This window comes from Squalius cephalus (genome assembly GCF_949319135.1).
Source record: "Squalius cephalus genome assembly, chromosome: 23".
Lineage (NCBI taxonomy): Eukaryota > Metazoa > Chordata > Actinopteri > Cypriniformes > Leuciscidae > Squalius > Squalius cephalus.
Window position 1 is genome coordinate 4,237,318 of NC_137144.1, and position 23,712 is coordinate 4,261,029.

General features: G+C 42.1%; 1 protein-coding gene across 3 annotated transcripts in view; it reads left to right on the forward strand.

Moving 5' to 3' along the window:
- The first annotated feature begins 619 nt into the window (after positions 1 to 619).
- The window catches only part of glg1a (golgi glycoprotein 1a), a 40,381-nt gene continuing 17,288 nt past the window's right edge, over positions 620 to 23,712 (forward strand). For 2 of the 3 annotated variants that reach the window (XM_079859008.1, XM_079859009.1), the window contains exons 1-12: positions 620 to 968; positions 10,708 to 10,737; positions 11,159 to 11,245; positions 11,326 to 11,541; positions 13,048 to 13,248; positions 13,334 to 13,405; positions 15,579 to 15,765; positions 15,988 to 16,199; positions 18,957 to 19,078; positions 19,426 to 19,527; positions 20,667 to 20,820; positions 22,535 to 22,672. In XM_079859008.1, coding sequence (XP_079715134.1) covers positions 660 to 968; positions 10,708 to 10,737; positions 11,159 to 11,245; positions 11,326 to 11,541; positions 13,048 to 13,248; positions 13,334 to 13,405; positions 15,579 to 15,765; positions 15,988 to 16,199; positions 18,957 to 19,078; positions 19,426 to 19,527; positions 20,667 to 20,820; positions 22,535 to 22,672 — 1,830 coding nt within the window. In that variant the 5' untranslated portion in view covers positions 620 to 659. Of the gene's footprint in view, positions 969 to 10,707; positions 10,738 to 11,158; positions 11,246 to 11,325; positions 11,542 to 13,047; positions 13,249 to 13,333; positions 13,406 to 15,578; positions 15,766 to 15,987; positions 16,200 to 18,956; positions 19,079 to 19,425; positions 19,528 to 20,666; positions 20,821 to 20,909; positions 20,955 to 22,534; positions 22,673 to 23,712 lie in introns of all 3 variants that reach the window. The other variant, XM_079859007.1, reaches the window with a different exon arrangement.

Here is a 23,712-nt window from a genome sequence, read left to right on the forward strand (position 1 = left end):
AAAAACAACACGTGCCAGCTGAGCATATTATCAATTACAGCAACAGCGTTCAGGATCATAGTTTACACTTGAATAATGCCGACAACAAACGTATAGTTGTTTGATTGAGAATACATTGCACGGTATAAAGTTAAATTATTAAAATACTTAGACTCATTGTACCTGACAAGTCCGGGCATCTAAGCCCCGCCCACTTTCTGAACTCCTGTTTCATGCTAATTCCCTCCATTATCTTCCTTTTATCTAATGATTCAAGTGTATTTATTTAATCTACGTGTCCAGTGTTTGACTCGATCGGTGTTCCGTTCGAATACCGTATTTTATTATTATTATTAATGCCATGAACTAGAACAATACAATGAGACATAATCAAGTAGAAAAAATCAAGTAAAAAATAAAATTATATATATAAAAGTAAAATTAAATAAAAACAGTGCCAGAGGACAAGAAAAAAAAGTGCAATTACACAGAACAGAACAATAAAGCTTGAAATCATGTACCGTAATTCAGTGCTTCCACGGAGAACTGACGAATCACACTACAGCGTCGGATTTAGCTCATGAATATTAACAAGCTGACGACGCGACGTCAGCGCGTGCTGATTAATATTCATGAGCGCGCTCTTCGGCGTAGTAGGATTGGTAACTCGGCTGAGGAAGATGGCGGCGTGTGGACGTGTTCTGCGGCTCCTGCTGGTGCTCTTCATCTCCGGCTCGATTTGCTCTGCTCGGGAAGTCAAACCAGTGGCCGTAGACGGCGACAATGCGGCAGATAACAGCGAGAGAGCCCGGAACCCCGCGGGCGAGGCGAAGGCCGCGGACGGGCCGCCGGCGGGCCGCAGGAGCGGAGGCTCAGGCTGGAGGCTCGCGGAGGAGGAGGCCTGTCGGGAGGACGTGAGCAGGATCTGCCCCAAACACTCCTGGAACAACAACCTGGCCGTGCTCGAGTGCCTGCAGGACCGCAAAGACGTAAGACCGTGTTTCTATACGCAGCGTCTGCGACTTAAGCCGCACATAACGCCTCATCATCAGTCTAATAGTGCGTTACAACAACACACATCTGGACCTGCAGCGTCTCCCTGCGTCCCTGCGACACTCACAAGTTATAGATCACACAGAGAATATAGATATCGACGGAAGCAGGGCTGGCGTGAGCAGATACAGGCATATATTTAGTAACCAGACGTTTCTTTCGGCAAGAAAAGGCCTCTGAATGTCACATACGTGCAGGTTTTGGGGGTGTTCAAGGTTTTAATATCTGGTTATCGTGATTAATATAGCTGGGAAATGTGTTTTCTGTGTATGGCTGTGCTTTAACCCGCAGAAAGCTGGAACTTGCAACTCACATTCGCCAAAATATGCGGCGTGACGTCAGCGGTGACGTCACGCGCGCTCTCAGATGTTTGTTATGACGAATAAACCGATATCTAACAGGGTGGACAAATATCTAATGTTAGCAGATTATACGAGTGGAAGGACTTCTGTTAAAGCTGGCATTAAATAATCTATTTAATAATCAATGTATTTTGAACGTTTGATCCATATATACGCATAATTAACAAATGACTGCAAAATGGTGCACGTTGAGAGCTCACAATTAAGAGTTTTAACACATTTCCAGTGTGCTGATTGAACAAAGAAAATGCATTAACTTGTACTTGGACATTAAAGAGGGCTCAAACACCTTTAACTTCATATAGAGTCTCAGTGAGAGTAATATAATTGTAAAATAAAAAAGTATATTTTACTTTTACAGTATAAGGAAATTAATACTTTTCTAATGTGTTCACTTGCAGGAGATAACCCCTTGAGCTTTTATTTTGGAGAAAACTTACACCATATCATCACCAACCCACATCACAGTTTCAGTTTTAGTGGCAAATACAACGTCAGAGACTGTGTTAGGCTATAAGATTTACATTTTCTCTTCATTATGAAACCGTGGCACACAGGGTCATTAATGGGGAACACTGAATGAATATTTAGCTGATAGATGTGCTGAAGTTGAGTAATATTCCCCCTCACTCCGACCCTGTTATCTCTGTTGGGATAATCTGTCACACACACACACACACACACACACACACACGTGTGTACAGTCACAATACAGCAGGAGAATCCGTCACAACATCCGTCTCAGTGCGGCGATGGCCACTGTTACCACAGACAATCTCTAAATGACTGGCGTTTGGCCAATAATTTCCCAATATTTTACTGATCTATATTTGAGCCTCATATGTTGCATCATGCACACACTCTTCTCTTTCTGCTGCAGAGACCCGGCTTTAGTTGTTAGACTGGACTGACCTGTTTTAGGGACTTCATTTGTAGAGAGTCCTCTCACCAAGTATAGAAGTGAACACTGCTAATTGTTTGTCAAATATTAGACATCGCTGGAGCAGCACTGACTTTGAATCGTTGCATGATCACACACACGAGAGCATTAAGATCGTCGTATAATATAACAATGCTTCTGTTCGCTAGCAGTGTTTGGTCAGATCTGTGTGTGTGTGTGTAATGTGAGTCGGGTCGTTAGTTCTTAGTTCCTGATTACACACACACACACACACAACACTTCCACTCATAAGAACATGTGTTGATCAGCTCTTACTGGCAGAGCTGGGGTTCCTCGTACTCGTGTTGTGTTGTACAGACCTATGACTGTTAATCACATTACAGGACGATTCAAAGTTGGGCTGCACAATATATTCAATTGTGATATCGAAATGTCACATGTGTATGTAATGCAAATGAATGCAAATGTGTCTCGATATGCATATCGCAACGGCTTGCAATAACTGGTCATGAACTAAAGACTAAGAGAAGATCACTCTCTGCTCTCGGCTGAATAACTTTTATAGCTTTATTAAGAATCGGTATTTAACTATTTATATTTAATTCATACAGTGAAAACTAAGCAGTGTTTATTTTTACATTTGATAATTCAGTTTGTGTTGTTTAATAACCCTGATGTAGGATAACCTGAACCCTGTGGTTTGCACTGATGTTACGCGACAGTAAAACACTGATGTTCACTGTCAGAAGCTGGAGGGAGGTTTTCTCGTCACAAAAAGAATGTAGGTTATATAATTTTAAATGTATTTTAAAGATATTTTGTTTATTTTACACACTTTAAGCATTATCGCATATCGAATATCGTATTGAGTTATCGCAAATCGCGTTTTCTTCAGTGTCGTGCAGCCCTATGGATGTTCAACGTCAGGTTATTTCTCTGCTCTTAAAGGGGTCATATAATGCCATTTTTGTACAAGTTATTATGATTCTTTAGGGTCTAAATGAAAAGTTTGTAATACACTTTAATTAAAAATTCTCATTAGTATTGTAAGAAAACACTCATTTTACCTGGTCAAAAGGGGGAGGGGGAGGCGCCGCCCCCCTTATATAATGTTAGGGGAAACACTGCATTGTTTTGATTGATTGTGACTAGACTTTTTGAAGAACCTGGTAAGAAAGTGTAATCAAATACATAGTTAAAAATGCTGTATCTGGGATTTTTATTTCTAGAAAATATTCGCATCATTAAAATTGCACCGTAATGTCACTCTTTACATTGTCGTCTTCTGTCTGGCCGTGGCGCTGGCGAGGCAGAACTGCGGATCGTAGGCTACCACACAAGTCTTGTGGTCATTTAGTACAGTTATAGGCATCTAAATATGTATTTACCCTCGGTTTCTCTATCGGGTCGGTGTAGAAGTCAGGCCGCTCAACCGGAGGTAGCGTTAACGTTAATCCTGTCAGATCGTCCACCCACTGAATGAGCGTATGCCGGGTCAGCCAATCTGGGATGTCCGTTAAAATGAACTTTTGCAAATAACAATCGTGGTCCTGGACAGTGAGTGACCTTGCACATTAAGATAAAATCGGATTTTCTCCAGTCATTGTTAAAAAACAAGCTAACAAAACTTGCACACTAGCGTTAGTGAAGCGGCCAGAGGGATCGTTCTGCCTCCACCGAAGCTCCGCCCACAAGAAAACGTCACCATGTTTACCAGCTGAAAAGGGGTCTATACTGACCCTCGTTTGTAGAGCAGTCTGGTGAGAAATGATTCTTGCAAACATGAAAGCATTGACGTTGATCGTGGAGAATATTCCCTTCGAAAACAAACTCAGCCTCTGCGTCTTCAGCGGTTTGGATTTAGGAACATCAGCATGATGCTGTGTTCGTTATTACACCCAAGAACACCACAATCACTTAGACGCCATTCTGCCCCAGCGGATCAACAATGTCCGTGCGGACTATGATGACAGCTCGCTCAGGGCGGGTCTGTGTTGAAACGCTGCTGTCAATTAACAATTGTGGGAGGGGCATCCGACCGTGTGACGTCACATGGTCAGACGGCTCGATTTGAGATGGGGGGGGGGGGGAAAGCATATAAGGAGATTAAAAAAAGACCACTGGATTAGTGTTGTCAAAAGTACCGGTACTTCGGTACCAAGTCGGTACTGAAATTTTTAAAATGTGACGATACCAGCATTTCTGTAGTACCGAGTACCGGGTCTATTCGGCACCCAGTAATACTGGCAGCTGCTCTCAGTCGCTCCGCGGGGCTCCAGAGTAACTTTCTTACTAGGAGCACTGTAGCCGATATATACCACAATATATATAGTGTCTGAATATTAAACCGCAAAAAGACTATTTAAATATTAACCCTGCATGTTCTGCTTGTCTCTGTGTGAATGAATGGCGCAGATGCGCGGTTTTTGTTTACCTCACACACACACACGCACACACAGACGCACGAGTGACGCTCGCACTGTTTTCAGTCTCTGCTGCCTCACGATATGATGAACTTCATCTCCAGAGCCGCTCTGAGAGTCACTTCATGAGCATTTTACCGTTTCATTTGAGAAAAACTATCGTCATATCATACACACACACACAGAAACTCAAAGGTCTTCACGGCAACCCGTCAAAATAAAAGTTCGGTTTAACTTGAAGAAATTGACAGAAACAATTATATATGCTTCTGTACAGTAGATTTAGCTATGTCTCCATGTATTAAAAATACTACTACTAATAATAATAATGTGTGCATTTGAAGGTTGCTTATGTTTCACTTGATTTTTTTATAAGTAATATTTACGTTTAAACAGCATGTAGCCTTCAGTGCTTATGTATAATTTACTTATGATTACCGTCATAAATAGTAGGCTAAGTCATTTAATTGAATTTAATATGTTTTTCAAATAGTTAAATAAAATAGAAAAATAGTTCCAACAGATTTTGCTGTGGTACCGAGAACCGTAACATTTTAATGGTATCGGTACCGACTGCTGGAATTTTGGTAGCGTGACATGCCTACACTGGATGGATTTTTATCATTATAGACCTTATGTAGCCCCGGCCCTTTCCAGCGCTGCGCTCGTTGTCTTTTGACTTCCGGTCTGTATTTTCACAGCGATTTTGCGTGTTTATTAATGAACGGCTCATTTTAAAATCTTCCCGGTCGACTGACATTTGTCTACTCGTTTACTCGTCTACTGCCAGTTGCCGCTCGCATCAAATTCAAGTCACTGACGTTTGCCTACAGAACATCTACTGGTTCTGCTTCCTTTTACTTTAACTCTTTACTTCAGACTTATGTGCCATCCAGGAACTTGCGCTCTGCAAGTGAACGGCGTCTTGTGGTGCCATCTCAAAGAGGCACAAAATCTCTTTCTCGGACCTTTACCATGACTGTTCCTGCTGGAGGAATGATCTAACTCAACCAGAGCTGCTGAGTCCATAGCCACTTTAAGAAACGGCTGATGACGCTTCTTTTTCGACAGCACTTGATCCAGTAATACTAACACTTTCTCTACTACTCTATTCTATTCTGTTCTATAACTATAAAAAAAAAAAAAAAGTTCTGCGTTAGATTAAACTGAGAAGGGTCATAGCACTTGCATTTTGTTGTCCTACTGTTAGTTTAACTGCTTCTATTGTTCTCATTTGTAAGTCGCTTTGGATAAAAGCGTATGCTAAATGAATAAATGTAAATGTCTAGTCATCTGCTTTAAACATTACAGTCCTCATGGTAACTTTCGTTAACTTTACATTAAGTAAATCCACTTCAAAAGCTAATTACTCCTGGACAGCAATGCCATAGAGATATATATACAGAGCGACTGCAAAATGGAAGTTCAAAGACGATATTCTAAAGATGGCGGCGCCCTCGTTTCTCTGGCGCATGAGGTCTATATGATGGTTGTGTACAGGCACTGCCAACACACATTTCAGTACAAGCAACTTGTAAAAGGGCATGTACCATTTATATGACCCCTTTAAAGGACCGCTTGATCTAGTTCATGTTTTTTCTTTGTAGCGTTTTATTGCTGAATTGTCATAAATGTCATGGCAATGTCATAAAGATATCAGGAAGTTTACAGTGTATTCTCCATAACTGAATCTCTAGTCTTTCTCTTCTCGTAGAAACACACAGTCAGTGTGAGCTCTTACTGTAAGGCCAGTCGTTCAGCCGGACAGTGTTCCTCATTGTTTCTTATAAATAAAATAAAGCCTGAATGGAGCCACTTTGTTTACTTCCATTATTTATAATCTGGCGGAGGCAAAAGGCCCTGGTAGCTTATTAACCAATCCTGTTCTCTACTGTAAGAGCCTGACTAGGGCTGGGCGATATATGGCATGACATTGACTACGTTTACATGCAGCCAATAACCCGTTCAAAACCGGGATATTAGCAATAACCCGGTCGCGCACAGCCATGTAAACACCGGCAAAAACCTGAATATGCTCATATCCCGGTTTTTAAAAACCCGGATATTATCCCTGGGGTCCCCCTTTTCTAACCCGAATATTTGGTCATGTAAACGCGTATCGGCATATCCCCATCAAAAGGAACATTGATTTGTGTTCTGCGCATGCTCTATTCGCAAGGAATCTTGGTCTTTTGAGGAGAGACGGCGCACACAGAAACCCGTGTGCAGTAAACCGGAAGTAAACAAGTAGAGGTAAACATGGCGAGACGCAGCACAGCACCACACTTGTGGAGCGAGGAGGAAAGCGCCAACAAAGGCGATCGCTATCTGCCCCGAACTATTCATTATCCGCGTGTTGCTGCTGTTGTCTTTGGATACAGGAAGAAGAATCGGAAATGACACGTATGGCGTCTTAAGGTTGTCCATACGTCCAGACCTATTTTTTTACAGTCTATGGTCCAGACGCTAACTGTGCGTCGTCGTTTACATCGGGATATTGCCAATTGATTACAAATTCCATGTATACAGGAGTAACTCTCTCTGCTCACGCATGTAAACGGGTTATTCCGAATGTTTCAGAAACCCAAATAGTGACCTTAACCCGACCATAACCCGGATATTGACAGCTTGTAAACGTAATCAGTGTTAGGCGCATCTCGTCAGTAAAGCCGGTTCCTTGATTAGTAGTGAATCGCCATCACCTGCTTTCAGATGGAGCGGCATTTACTACAAAGAGCCGTAGTTCACTGACAAGCTGAGCCATATCGCATTAAATATTGCGGACGTATCGCCTGAGATAATTAATGCGATATGGCTCAGCTTGTCAGTGAACTACGGCTCTTTGTAGTGAATGCCGCTCCATCTGAAAGCAGGTGATGGCGATTTACTACTAACCAAGGAACCGGCTTTACTGACGAGATGCGCCTAACAATGTCATGCGATATATCGCCCAGCCCTAAGCCTGACACAGCTGGAGAGAGATCTCGTCTGATGATGAGGGACGTCGGTCAGTGAGTGTTCTCCAACTCAAACAGTGATTTTCTGGCCTGTGAACAGTTGACTTTTTTTCCCCCTTTTTTTTTCGTTGTGAACACAGGGTTATAAACGTAATCATTTTGTTCTTTTTAATATTAGATATTACAGCTGCAGCAGAATTGCACTGAGAAGCTGAAAGTCTGAAAGACGACGCTCTCGGGGTCAAACCGGTTTCTCTGTGTTTGGATTTGGAAGCTGTTTTTAGTAGCATTGACCCTGATCAAGGCCTTCACCCGTGAGGATGAAGAGTTAAGATCTCTTTCACACAGATTCTGGAAAACACACGGATAATGTGTCCCGAGATCATTTGATTTTGGTTCATTCACACTGCCAGTGATTTTCCGGAATCACACACATCCCGTAAAGACGTGTGACGGACGTGTGGAAAACATGTGGTGCAACAGCGGGAGTGTTTGCATTGCTGTGAACAACATGGCGGCTGATCCGGCACTAGATGTTGATGTTCAAACTTTGTTGTTTATGTGGGTGTTTTGTGGTCAAATCACAACTTTTTTTCGATTATGACTTCTTTTCAGCGTGTTAATTCGATAAGCCGTCATTACGCTGTGTGTCAAGTTATGGCTACGACAGCATTGGTCCTGGCTTTGGTTCACACGGGCGGTGTGGTGAAGTGAGGAGTCCCAGCTTAGGACCCCAGTAATATGCCTGATCTAAAGCTGTTCTCTATTCTTAGTGTAATCAATCCAACTTTAATTCATGTTATAAACTTTTATTTTTATCCTGATTATCTATATAGTTAAAGTGAAAGAAATAACATGTTTATGTATGTTTTGCAACATTGTTAATTGTTATTGGCACAATATAATTTGTTTTAATTACAAGCATGTCATAATTAATTCTTAGAATTATGCTTGTATCATATTTGTTATTGAAGTTACTTATCGAAAAATATCGTAGATGGTGAAAACGTTATGCTAATATCAGTGCATTCCTGGAACTGGGCGTCGTTACACTACATCCTTATGCATCGCTTTCTGCAGGACTTTACAGGCTTTTCCCAAATCACGGAAGTGGCCTCGACGTCCGGGTTAGCGGTAGCATTAGCCATCAGGGTAGTTTTATTTAAATAAACTCCTGATGTACTTACAAACTTTCCAATGCCTCGTTTTATGAGTCCAGAACCTATTTGCACTACTGTAGAAGTTTGGTCCATTCTGGGTATTATTAGTGGGGTAATTTACCAGATACATAATTGGATCCATTAGCGCCTGCACTAAACCATCGGCTGATGTCTCTAAATAAGCTCTAACTTTAATAATGTTCGACCAAGGGAAAAAAAGGCTTCTGGGGGGTGTTTGGCTCGAGGTCATGGTGCAAAGGACCCTAGGTTGATTTTACTCCGACCCATCCCTTTAAAGACATTGGCCCTGATCACGGCCTTCACGCGTGAGACTGAAGAGTTAAAGCCTGATGTCCGTCTCTGCCTGGGCTTGTTCTCCGCTGTTCAGGATCACGTCCTCATGGTTCGGCAGACTTCACTGTTATGCTGACGTTTTTACATCACAAAGAGACGGTTTTATTAGCAGAGGAATAAAATGTGATTAAAATGCCTTGAAGCTGCCGCTGATGACACAGTTTACCCCCTCGCTTTATACAGATGATGAACTTTCCCTTTGAACTTGCTGTTCTCTCGGGTTCCTCTTTTCCTTCAGCATTTTGCAGTGTCATCTTAATCCCTCACACATTAGTCAAAGTTAACGCTCCATCAGCTGTCGTGTTGTGAAATACTGTTCTTGTTCATGCCAAGCGTTGCTGTAAAGCTGAACCTCTTGGTTCATCTGTGAATGGCATCATAAAGTGAATGAGACACACATAAAAGCTGTTTGTTTATTTGAGATTGAAATAGCCAGTGTTTGCTGGTCATGTGTTGGTATGTTGGTCTTTAACAGTGTGCTTTTGTTTATTGAGACTCACAGTATTTACTCAGACATTTGAGTGAAATAGAGCCACTATACGGCCTTATGTACGTCCACCGGTTGCAGTGTGGAGTTAAGACTAATAAGTTTAATTAGTACTTGTGTTTCTGACATGTAGTTATGGAGACATGTTGATTTTATTTCACCACATTGTGTAATCTTCCAGATCTAAAGAGCCTAACATGTGATTACGCTGTTATAATAGATGTTTGTTATCTAATATTTAACTTGTGTCAGATAAAGGCAGTGTTTATGTGCTCTACATGTTAATATGCCAAGTCCACACCGGATGCGCACCAGGAAGAGCGAGGCCAGATCTGTGTTTGCATCTACTCTTAATACACACACCTCTCCTCTCCCCAGGGTCACACACACACTCCCAAAGCCTTAAAGTCAACACGAGCACACACAAACACACACACATACTCCTAAAGCCTTAAAGTCAACACACACACACACATACTCTCAAAGCCTTAAAGTCAACACACACACAAACACACACACATACACACACAAAGACACACACACACTCACTCCCAAAGCCTTAGTCAACGCACACACAAACACACACACATACACACACACACACTCACTCCTAAAGCCTTAGTCAACGCACACACACAGGCACTACTGTCCTTAGGATGGGCCGTAACATTAGAATAGTCGTCCAACAGCTGTTGTTTGATATTTTTAAGTGTAGCTTTAGCTTAGCTTAGTTAGCTTAGTAGTTACTTTATTGAAGCGCAGGTGCTTTGAATGATCTGCAAGTGTTTGTCACACTAAAAGCTGTTTAAAAACACACTTCGAGACGCTGCGTCCGGTTATATAGCTGAGCTCCTTCGACCTGTTTGTGAACGCAAGAAACACGTTTAAAGGCCCTAAAGAGTCGAGGTCAGGTGATCCAGAAAGCAGATTCATTACTCAGGGCTTGTTGATCTGAAATCGTGTAGTTCTGCACATTACTGTTGTGTGTGTGTGTGTGTGTGTAATCTCCTCTGTTCTCCATCTCTCCTCAGGACACAGAGATCGCCTCAGACTGCAATCATGTAAGTCTTCACACACACTTCTGCTGTTCTTCCGGCATGCTGAGGTTAAAGTTAACCAACCACACGAGCTGGAGTTTAACACACGCTCAACCATAGACATGCATTTATTTGGTTTAATTTTGGGTGTTTGGTTCACTTTTTGTTTGGTTTGATTTAAGTTGTTTTTTGGTTTGCTTTTTGTGTTTAGTTTAAACAGAACTGCTATACGTCTTTCTTCCACAGTATTAAATCTTTAATTTTCAAGTTGTTTTTTTGCCTAATGACTTTACTATTGTATACTATTGTAAATATTCCTTGTATTACTTTTATTTATATTATCAGTGTTAAATAACAATGATCCTCACACCTTCAGTGCAGTTCTTGCTGAGGGTAAAGGTCCTCCAGTGGTGTGTGTAGTGAGTAACCGCTCGTGTTTCTTCAGCTGCTGTGGAACTACAAGCTGAACCTGACGACCGACCCGAAGTTCGAGTCTGTGGCCGTCGAGGTGTGCAAGACCACCATCAGTGGGGTGAGTGATCGCGCACACACACTTCTGCACGAACCGTTCCACAATAAACCCTTCTTAACCCCCCCCCCCCTCTCCCCCAGATTAAGGAGTGTGCCGCTGAGGAGCGTGGGAAGGGTTACCTGGTGTCGTGTTTAGTGGACCACCGCACCAACATCTCCGAGTACCAGTGTAACCAGTACATCACCAAGATGACCAGTATAGTGTTCAGCGACTTCCGGCTGATCTGCGGCTTCATGGACAAGTGCAGAGAGGACATCAACAAGCTGCACTGTGGGAGCGTCACCACGGGGGAGAAGGTAAAGCGCACTGCACTCTGGGTAACTGGGCCTGAACCTTTTAACAGGAAGGATGTCTCACTTTTTTTTTAAAGCCACTATTTCCTGTTTGATATTTTTAGTATCTCTGCCAGTTTTTGTAACATTAGTGTCAAATACAGAATTGAACAAACACTTGCTGTAAGATCGCAAACATTATTTTATTTATATTTTTACAATTTAGATTTACAACTGTTCTTTGATCTTGCTTTTGAAAATGTTTCATAAAAAATGAACAGCAGAAAAATGTAGGTTTTATTTATTTTATTTTAGTCAGCAAGTTTAATTAAATTAATTAGACATGATGCCTTTGCAAGGATTAACACTCACAGTTTAATATATTTAATTACACTGTTAAATAGTGAATCTCAAAATGTCATACGGTCCATGATAAAGTTGTGATGCCTAAATTCTCTTGTAGCTTTTTAAACGATGGGTTGTAGTTTTTAAAATGTGAAAATCAGTAATTTATTGGTTATCAGTCATAATGTGACGAGTATCGGTTTACCAGTATCCAGCAGTTTGGTTCAGTGGTCAGTCACTGGTTATTTGTCTCATTTGACCAGCTCATTTAGTTTTAATTTACACAACTTTTTCTTCCCAAACCAATAAGACGTTTCGTTCATTTTCGAAACACACTGGAGATATTTTTAATGAAACGGAGAGATTTCTGTCCCTCCAGTTGATAAAGACGTCATAAAAATAATCTGTATGAGTCGAGAGATTTAAGTTTTCTGAAGACACAATTGCTTTATATGATGAATAGATTTACTTGAGGCTTTTATTCGCATATAAACACAAATATATTCATATTCACATGTAAATGCAAACTTAAACGTTCTTGCTTGATGCGTGACAACCAATAAGAAGGATTGCATGATATATCGGCCACCATATCGGTATCAGCCGATATATGTTCATCTTTCGTTATCAGCCCGAAAAGAGAATCTGGCCGATATATTAAAGATGATAAATAATGTATTATTTCCTTCAGCTGAGATGGTTATAAAAAGGAAGATACGGTACAGTGCAACATGTGCAGCGCAAGTCTGTAATATCTGCTGCATAAAATTATAACGAGAACATTATAATTGTGTGTTTGGGACATGGATTTTAATGGTGAGACTTTTGTTTTTGTAATCAGGCTCTCAAAAATGAGATTTGGATTTAAATTTTCCAGCCGATATATCGGTTATCGGCTTTCAAATATAAAGAGTTATCGGTATCGCCAAAATTATCATATCGGTGCATCTCTGCCAACAAGGTTTGTTTTTGTGCTTTAAAGTGTGTGTTTCAAAGATAAGCAAAGATACTTTTGCTTTAAACTATCCAAAAACCACTAGAGCAATGTTATGTTTAGGTGACTCTTACGGGTTTGGAGTGACGTGAGTTAAATGACTCTCGGCGTGATCTTGATGTGATAATGTTGAATCAGCTGCTGGGAACCCTGCGCTCCTCTAGCTCCTCATCTCCTGTCTCGTCCCGCAGGACCTGCACTCTCAGGGAGAGGTGATCTCGTGTCTGGAGAAGGGTCTGGTGAGCGAGGTCGAGGAGCAGGGCACTTACTCCATCAGAGACGAGTGCAAGAAGTCCATCATGCGCGTGGCCGAGCTCTCGTCCGACGACTTCCACCTGGACCGGCACCTGTACTTCTCCTGCCGCGAGGACCGCGAGCGCTTCTGCGAACACGTGAGCCGCGACCCCACACGCCAGCGCTTCTGCGTGCTAATGCTAACGCTAACGCTAATGCTAATGCTGTGCTCCTTCCTTCTAGACTCCAGCCGGAGAAGGAAAGGTCTACAAGTGTCTGTTCAACCACAAGTATGAGGAGAGCATGTCAGACAAGGTACGTTTGCTTTATCCCTTTACCAGTTGAGACTCGTCTTCCTCTTCCTCCTTTACAAACACCTTTTACGAAAAGATTTAGTAGTTTACCCTCAACTGTGTTAAAGACCAAAATTAACAATTCTATTAACGAACAAGCAGATAAAGCAGCAAAGGAGGCACTTCATTTGGAAATGACAGCATGTAAAATACCAGTAACAGACCCACAGACCAGATGTTTGAAAGAAGCCCCAGAGTCAGAATTATAATACATTGAAGAAAAGTCTTACTGAAGATAGTTTGCAGTTTCATCAGCAGAAGTTCAGCTTCAAGACTCACACAGGAGTTCGTAGGCCGTCCCGCTTACAGTTACAAAGATCACAACACACACACACACACACACACACACACACACACACACACACACACACACACACACACACACACACACACACACACACACACACAGCTTTTCCAAGGTTGGATTTGGCCAGACTCTAACTATAAACAGGAGTCTCGTCTCAAAACATCAAGATAATGCGTTCTTTCTCTCAAGGAGAGCTACACTTTAGTCTAACTGGAAAGTAAGGCTTCAACAAAGAGATGGTCCCTTAAACTATAGACTTCAATGACCCCTGTGACCATAGTTGTCAGAGTACCCTAAAAAAACAGATGTGTGTATTGACACATGTTGAAGACCTTTCTCAAACAAAACATCTTTCCATATTTCATTTCTGGAAGCTGGGCTAAATGGTCAAGCACTGTTACTGCATTCATATCAAATACAGACATTAGAGAATACATGAGGAGAACATTTCAGTGATCACACTGGGAACTTATAAAACAAAGTACAATCTCACAAGCTTAGAGAAGTCGTTCAACTCATGTGATATTTAGAAGGAAAGATATTGATTAATACCTTGATTATAATCACTCATTACATGTACACTGAAGCAGCAGTGGATTCCTTCACCAGCGTCTGACAGTAATATACCCATGTTAAATCTGTACATTTACAATAAATGGCGAATGGAACGAATGCGAGAATAACATTATGTGAGGTGATTCCAGTACTAAAGCAAGGAGTTCATTATTATTTTGAAAATGGACATGACCAGGTTGTTTATACGAGATGCCGAATCGGACACTCCTATTTATTTAAAAGGGGAAGAGAAGCCGGTTTGTGATTTTGTGTAAGAATTTCATGAGTGTAAAACACATTTTAATAGAAAAAAATTATATTTTAAAATGATATTAGACAACGTTTTTATTCAGAAAATATATAAATTGACATTTTTAAAGAATTTCTCCTGGAATAATTTGAGAATTTCTGACACATATTAAATTGAAATACTGTTGATTGCCATGAATATAGCCATTGCTGCTGATATGGTGTTAAATCATAAATAAATTAATAATAAATTAATAGATTCTACAATAGTATATAATACTGAAATAACACCAACTCAGACATTCAGTCTTAAAATATTAAAATCGCTAGTTATTAGGGCTGTTGCAGTAAACCGGCATTGACGATAACCGTGATATTAAAAAAAAAGAAAAGTAATATTGATTAATACATCATGTACAATAAAATTGTTAATCCAGAAGCATTAATTATCTGCTTGACACGCCAAGTAGAAGATGATATTGCACCTTAATATTTTAATACATACATATATATTAGTTCACAAGATGTTTATTTTCATCTTGGTTAGTGTAAGTAATTTTGTTGTTATTTTAATAGTTTTTTTTAAAAAGGTTTTTATTTTTCAAGTTAAATTAAAATGAGAAATTATTGAAATTTTTTTTTTTAAGTTAAAGGTACAATATGTAAGATTTGCTTTAAACTATCCAAAAACCAGTAGAACAATGTTGTATATTTTGTTGACTTGTGTGCTTGCATTATCCCAAATGTTTCCAACAATGTTTGATGACGATCTGTGGTAGCGTCTAGCAAACCACAGTTGTTTGTTTTGCACATGTGATGGACCACAGTTATTCGTTATCTCAACTCCCATGATTCCACGCTCCGTCATCAAGCTACGTCTGTGTTATAGTTTTGAATAAGCGCCCTCTAGTGGTGAGACTTATTTGCTGTGCCTTTAACGTTTATTTTATTTCAATATAGCAGTTGAAATGAAAAGCTTTTCCCAGTAAGTTCTTCTGCTGATGTGTATCTGTGTCCCGCGCAGTGCAAGGACGCTCTGTCCACTCGCCAGAAGCTGATCGCTCAGGACTACAAGGTCAGCTACTCACTGGCTAAAGCCTGTAAACCGGACCTGCGCAAATACCGCTGCAACATGGACACAGCGATGCCTCGAGCGCGCGAAGCCAAGCTCTCGTACCTGCTCCTGTGCCTGGAGGCGGCCGTGCACCGCGGTGAGTCTCTCTCTCTCTCTCTCACTCACACACACACACACACACACACACACACACACACACACACACACACACACACACACACACACACACACACACACACACACACACACACACACACACACACACACACACACACACACACACACACTGCCCCCTACAGCTGTCTCTTTCTCTGTATCTGCCCGTCTGTGATTCAGTGTCTCTCTCTCTCGGTCTCAGGTCAGACCGTGAGTGGCGAGTGTCAGGGGGAGATGCTGGACTACAGGCGGATGCTGATGGAGGATTTCTCGCTCAGTCCTGAGATCGTGCTGCACTGCCGAGGGGAGATCGACACACACTGCTCCGGCCTGCACCACAAGGGCCGAACCCTGCACTGCCTCATGAGGGTGTCCCGGGACAAGGGCATCCTCGAAGGACACTGCCAGAAAGCTGTGAGTTTCAGTGCTCTTTCATACTCCTGCGCGCTTGTTTGTCTGGTCGAGATATTGAACATTCAGTATTAGCGACAGGCCGATATGTCATGCAGGCCAGTTAATGCCTGATATTAACCCATTTTCAGGATAATTACAGTCCACAGCACAGCTCAAACCAGAAGCACGGTTTCGTTTCACTTTTGTTTGTCGTTTGACATGTCTCATATTCAACAGAAATGCACCTCTTATCAGTTGGGCACTTCTAACTAAATTGTCACACCGGCAGGAAAAAAGCTCGCAAAATGCCACCATTTAGTCGCAGGATGGAAGCCTGGGTGAATATAGGGATAGATGGGTGAATGTAGGGATAGATGGGTGAATGTAGGGATAGATGGGTGAATGTAGAGATAGATGGGTGAATGTAGAGACGGATGGGTGAATGTAGAGATGGATGGGTGGATATAGGGGTGGGTATAGGGATGGAGATAGGGGTGGGTATAGGGATGGAGATAGGGGTGGGTATAGGGATGGAGATGGGGGTGGGTATAGGGATGGAGATGGGGGTGGGTATAGGGATGGAGATGGGGGTGGGTATAGGGATGGAGATGGGGGTGGGTATAGGGATGGAGATGGGGGTGGGTATAGGGATGGAGATGGGGGTGGGTATAGGGATGGAGATGGGGGTGGGTATAGGGATGGAGATGGGGGTGGGTATAGGGATGGAGATGGGGGTGGGTATAGGGATGGAGATGGGGGTGGGTATAGGGATGGAGATGGGGGTGGGTATAGGGATGGAGATGGGGTGGGTATAGGGATGGAGATGGGGATGGGTATAGGGATGGAGATGGGGGTGGGTATAGGGATGGAGATGGGGGTGGGTATAGGGATGGAGATGGGGGTGGGTATAGGGATGGAGATGGGGGTGGGTATAGGGATGGAGATGGGGGTGGGTATAGGGATGGAGATGGGGGTGGGTATAGGGATGGAGATGGGGGTGGGTATAGGGATGGAGATGGGGGTGGGTATAGGGATGGAGATGGGGGTGGGTATAGGGATGGAGATGGGGGTGGGTATAGGGATGGAGATGGGGGTGGGTATAGGGATGGAGATGGGGGTGGGTATAGGGATGGAGATGGGGGTGGGTATAGGGATGGAGATGGGGGTGGGTATAGGGATGGAGATGGGGGTGGGTATAGGGATGGAGATGGGGGTGGGTATAGGGATGGAGATGGGGGTGGGTATAGGGATGGAGATGGGGGTGGGTATAGGGATGGAGATAGGGGTGGGTATAGGGATGGAGATAGGGATGGAGATGGGGGTGGGTATAGGGATGGAGATGGGGGTGGGTATAGGGATGGAGATAGGGGTGGGTACAGGGGTGGGTACAGGGGTGGGTACAGGGGTGGGTATAGGGGTGGGTACAGGGGTGGGTATAGGGGTGGGGGAAAAAAACGATTCTTCGATGCATCGCGATGCGGACGTGGACGATTCTGAATCGATTCACAAATGTCAAAAAATCGATTTTCTAAAAAAATATATATATATTTTTTTCTAATAACGTAATATTGACGGAACGCAAAGGCGGAACTATAAGCGGACGTGCAGTGCGCGGACAGTCTGTGGCATGCACATAACAGTCGCGCACATAACAGTCTCATGATGGCTGAGCGCCAAATTCGAACGGCACCTTCTTCGTTAAAAGCTAACGTATGTAAAATTGGCAATTTCATTGTTACCTATTTAGTATTTTTGTATGAGAGCTGCTTTCTGTATTGTTTAGTTTTCACATCAGTACACTGTGTAAACCGATCTGTTATACGTACGTTATACTGCAATATGTGCAATTTCAGTCACAAAAAGTTACATTTTGACTGTGCTCTCTGCAGATGTTCATTCACTTTTTTTGTATAAGCTGTTTTTGATTGTAGTATACAGCAAACATTTCAAGTCATAACTCTTTATTATTTAGTTGTGTATAAGAGTGGCTTTGTAGGTTACTAATTGAAGCTACAGTAAGTTGTTCAAAAATGTTCATTTTGTCTTCTTAATGATTAAATTGGACAATTCTCTTCTAGAAAGACAAGGTGTTCAGGTGGAGAAAAACCTTTTTCTTTACCTTGACATGTTTCGACTGCAACCTGCAGTCTTCCTCCACCTGAACACCTTGTCTTTCTAGAAGAAAATTGTCCAATTTCTACAGTATGTTGGTTCTGATCTACTTCCTAAAGGAAATAAGCCTTTCATTTATTTGTTATTGTTTAGTTCAACTTGATGAGTCACAACACAATGTGATGTATTAATTTCTGTGTTCTACAGAACATAAGCTACATACAAATAATTCTGAAGTTATAACTACACGACACAGAAAGTGCTTTGAGTTGTTGTTACTCAATAAAAGAGTTAAGTAATTCAGCAGCTGACTTTTTTTAATACTGCAATCACTTTGTAGTGTATTTTCGTTTACTGTTGTGAAATGTAAAATCAATAATCGCTAATCGAGAATCGTTAATAATCGAAAATCGACTTTAATCGAATCGGGACTTCAATAATCGTAATCGAATCGAATCGGGAAATCAGACAGATTAACCACCCCTAGGGTGGGTATAGAGTGGAAAACCTGAAGATAATTGTGTGCGTTTACTGTGTTTCAGTAGTTCCTGATGAATGAACCCAGGCTGAATTCATTTAAATCATGAGTAAAGTCGTGAGAGATTGATTCATGTTGAATAATGCAGCGGCTGATGAATGACTCTCGTAACTGTGTGTGTCCCTCAGCTCCAGACGCTGATTCAGGAAACGGACCCCGGGGCCGACTACCGCATCGATCGGGCTCTGAACGAGGCCTGCGAGTCCGTCATCCAGACCGCCTGCAAACACATCCGAAACGGAGACCCCATGTGAGTGTGTTTGAGATGACAAGCTCATCCGAGGTCAAGCGAGTCACAAACTCATCCTTTACGGAACAATAAATGGACCAAATGAGTGCTTTTATTAATATATTAGGGACGTTTGGCATATTTGTGTTTCTGTAACAAGGGCTGTTCTGTTGCCTCAGGCACTGAAGAGCTCATCGTTTTAAATCTGAGCCAACCAGTTTTACCATAAACTTTCCAGTATGTTCCAGTATCAACCTTGTTTCTGTGTGTTTGTTCATATTTAAGTGTGCAGAAATAGAAACATTAAAGGTGAAGTGTGTAGTCCAGCCTGAACAGAGGTATTTTGTCAAGACTGTGTGTGTGTGTAGGATCCTGTCCTGTCTGATGGAGCATCTCTACACTGATAAGATGGTTGAAGACTGTGAACACAGACTGTTGGAGCTGCAGTACTTCATCTCCAGAGACTGGAAGTGAGTCGCAAAACTGAAAAGTGTCGTTTTTTTTTTTTTTTTTTACTAAATTCCACAATTTTAATTAAACAAAATCCAGTGACCAAAACTTAATTTTTCTTTCACATACACTTCAAGTACTTCCTTATTTGTGTTTTTCATCATGCTTCAGGAAGAATTGAGTAATGTTACTTTCTGTGTGCCACAGTTTTAAGGAATGTTACTTGTTTGTAATGAGAGAATCATGTGGTTACACGATTGAGCACAAATTGGAGAAACGGCTAAATATTACGCTGGCAATAATTGATAATGCCAGTAAGTAGAGCTGATGATGGTGATCTTATTCCTAAATGACAGTGATTCTTCTGTCTATTAAACCTGATGCATCTGATCACCGTGAGCATTCAGATCTGTGTTCTGATCCAGAGAGAGACATTATCATGAAACAGCTTCAGTCTTTTCAACATCACAGGATCATTGAACATCTGAATTATTGTAAGACAGAAATACAGAAGTACTGGTATAAAAGTTTACAGTTCGGATATAAACACTGATGATTACAGTAGCGATCGAAAGTAAATCACCTTTAGAAAGAAACTTGACACTTTAAATTAATATTGTATCAATGACATCGTTACACCAGTAGGTGGAGACACCAGACTGTTAAACAATGTGTTTGTCATTGAATTATTAATTCATTCATCTAGTAATGAAAGAAGTGAAGTCTTGATGAGCAAGTCATTGAATCATTCACAAATCATTTTTAAAATACATTTTATTAAAACTTTTTAAAAAATAGACTGCGTCAATTAACAGTTTTGTCAGAACCTCTAGTAAATGACGTTATTTTGCCCCCATGTCTGATCTATTCAGAACCGTGATCTCTATTTTAAACAAAAATTGCGATTCTCAATTTATCCAGAATCGTGCAGCTCAGTTGTGTTTTTGTTTTTATTGTTTTTTTTATTATGGTTTGTTTTGAGAAGGTTTTGGTTTGTCTTTTTTCTTTTGGTATTTTGTTTGGTATTGCTTTAGTTTGTCGAGAAGGTCTGAATGAAGGTTAATTTTATGTCAGAACATTGTCAAAAACATGAGATTTGTTCCTTTTGAGAGGACTTGTTGATATATCTGTCATATAACTGAACACGTGTTGTTTACAGACTGGACCCCATCCTGTACAAGAAGTGTCAGAACGACGCGGCCCGCATCTGTCACACTCACGGCTGGAACGAGACGAGTGAGTTCATGCCTCCCGGAGCCATCTTCTCCTGTCTGTACCGGCACGCGTACCGCACCGAGATGCAGGGGCGACGGGTACGAGCAACACACACACTCACACTGCATCATCAGTCTATAGCACACTGAGAACCTTCAGCAATAGCTCATCCTCAATGTAACCGTAGGCTTCATCAGACACTTCTGAAGTCAGTTCGGAAGTGAGTTTGGATGTAAGTATATCTGATTTCTTTAAGGAGCTGAATCTCACAACCCTGTCAAGAACATGTCTAGGTTGCATTTCACAGCCAAAACATTTATAAATTTAGCATTTACACAGTTTAGCCTGTTTTTGTACCATTTTATGCACTGATGCATTATTTTCATGTAAATGAAGCACCCTCCCTTGATTCTCATTAGCGTTATGAAAGGCAATACAAATAAGCATGATGTGTATATGTATGTTTGTGTATGTTTATACTTCATGCTTATTTGTATTGCCTTTCATTTAATCTGATTTTAATATAAAAATACAAAAATAATGTCTCTGTGCAGAAAATATAAAATCTCTATATATTTAGTTGTGACATGACCGAGTCATGTTCCTGCCAGGCCTGGCGATGTTCATTCACTCTGAGAGTAAACCTGCTTAAGCTACACACACGCTTTCAGCAAAACTATCAGGGACAAATCAAAGTCTTCCTTTACCGACACTGAAATCACTTTAATGATGCTGTGGGCTTTAATGATTGGTAGTGATTGACAGGAAACTCACTGCAATGATGAGGGACTTGGGAGATTTCTTACAGACTAATCTACAAACAGACATTGTGATTAAATGATTTCCATGGTAACGTGTCACACACACACAGATTGCTGTGATTGAAGGGTTGTGGGCGTGTTTGTTAGCTTTGTGTGTGTGTGTGTGAGAGAGAGCGTGTGTTAACGCTTCAGTCGATCTGCAGTTGTCCCGGGACTGTAAGACTGAGGTTCAGAGGTTCGTGTGTGTGTGTGTGTGTGTGTGTGTGTGAGAGAGCGTGTCCTAACGCTTCAGTCGATCTGCAGTTGTCCCGGGACTGTAAGACTGAGGTTCAGAGGATCCTGTGTGTGTGTGTGTGTGTGTGTGTGTGTGTGTGTGTGTGTGTGTGTGTGTGTGTGAGCGTGTGCTAACGCTTCAGTCGGTCTGCAGTTGTCCCGGGACTGTAAGACTGAGGTTCAGAGGATCGTGTGTGTGTGTGTGTGTGTGTGTGTGTGTGTGTGTGTGTGTGTGTGTGAGCGTGTGCTAACGCTTCAGTCGATCTGCAGTTGTCCCGGGACTGTAAGACTGAGGTTCAGAGGATCCTGCACCAGCGTGTGTGTGTGTGTGTGTGTGTGTGTGTGTGTGTGTGTGTGTGTGTGTGTGTGTGTGTGTGTGTGTGTGTGAGCGTGTGCTAACGCTTCAGTCGATCTGCAGTTGTCCCGGGACTGTAAGACTGAGGTTCAGAGGATCCTGCACCAGCGTGTGTGTGTGTGTGTGTGTGTGTGTGTGTGTGTGTGTGTGTGTGTGTGTGTGTGTGTGTGTGTGAGCGTGTGCTAACGCTTCAGTCGATCTGCAGTTGTCCCGGGACTGTAAGACTGAGGTTCAGAGGATCCTGCACCAGCGTGTGTGTGTGTGTGTGTGTGTGTGAGCGTGTGCTAACGCTTCAGTCGGTCTGCAGTTGTCCCGGGACTGTAAGACTGAGGTTCAGAGGATCGTGTGTGTGTGTGTGTGTGTGTGTGTGTGTGTGTGTATGTGTGTGTGTGAGCGTGTGCTAACGCTTCAGTCGGTCTGCAGTTGTCCCGGGACTGTAAGACTGAGGTTCAGAGGATCCTGCACCAGCGGGCTCTGGATGTGAAGCTGGACCCGGATCTTCAGCATCGCTGTATGACGGACCTGGGGAAGTGGTGCAGTGAGAAGACTGAAGCTGGACAGGTTAAACACGCATCATCACTGCACTCAGTTCACTCTGCAACTCACTTTCACATACAACGTTTTCTTAAAAATGCTCAGTGGTTTTTGTTTTTCTGCTCATTTTATGAGGTTTGCAGTTTTTGCAGCCGTTGCTAAAACTTAGGACGTGTCAAAATGCATGTGCTAGCTGTAAACATCTAAATACACTTCTAACTTTATAAATTACACTACAGCAGGGTGGGTAACAGGGTCGCAAGTAACAAGGCTGAACATCTACCTTACATTAAAGGAACACGCCGACTTTTTGGGACTTTAGCTTATTCACCCTATCCCCCAGAGTTAGTCCACACACACCCTTCTCATCTCCGTGTGTGCCGTAACTCTGCCTGACGCACCCACCGCTAGCCTAGCTTAGCACAAAGACTGGAGGTAAACAGCTCCAGCTAGCATTCTGCTCCCAAAGTGACAAAATAACGCCAACATTTTCCTATTCACATGTTGTGATTTGTATAGTCACAGCGTGTACAAATAACAAGGTCACATGAGACACAGCCATCTTCTAACCGTATACACACTGGGAACTATATTCTCAGAAGGCGAAGCACTGCTACTTCTGCGGAGTGATTTGCTCGCAGCGCCTGAGAAGCCCGTGGTGAGGAGCAGAGACTTCCTCAGAGTTGGGAGTAAATCACTCACAGAAGTAGCAATGGGCGGAGTGGAAATAGGGAAATGTTGGCGTTATTTTGTCACTTATTGGGAGCAGTATGCTAGCTGGAGCTGTTTACCTCCAGTCTTTGTGCTAAGCTAGGCTAGCGGTGGGTGTACGTCAGACAGAGTTACAGCACGCACGGAGATGAGAAGGGTATGTGTGTATGGACTATCTAACTCTGGGGGATACGGTGAATAAGTAAAAAAAAAGTCGGTGTGTTCCTTTAAGTTCTCACACAATACAGTCAGGACTTAATGAACATGAAAATTAATTGATCATATAACATGTAAAATAGCACTGCGTAGTCCTCACTGTATAAATTAAATATAGATCAATGTTTATGAAAGTTACA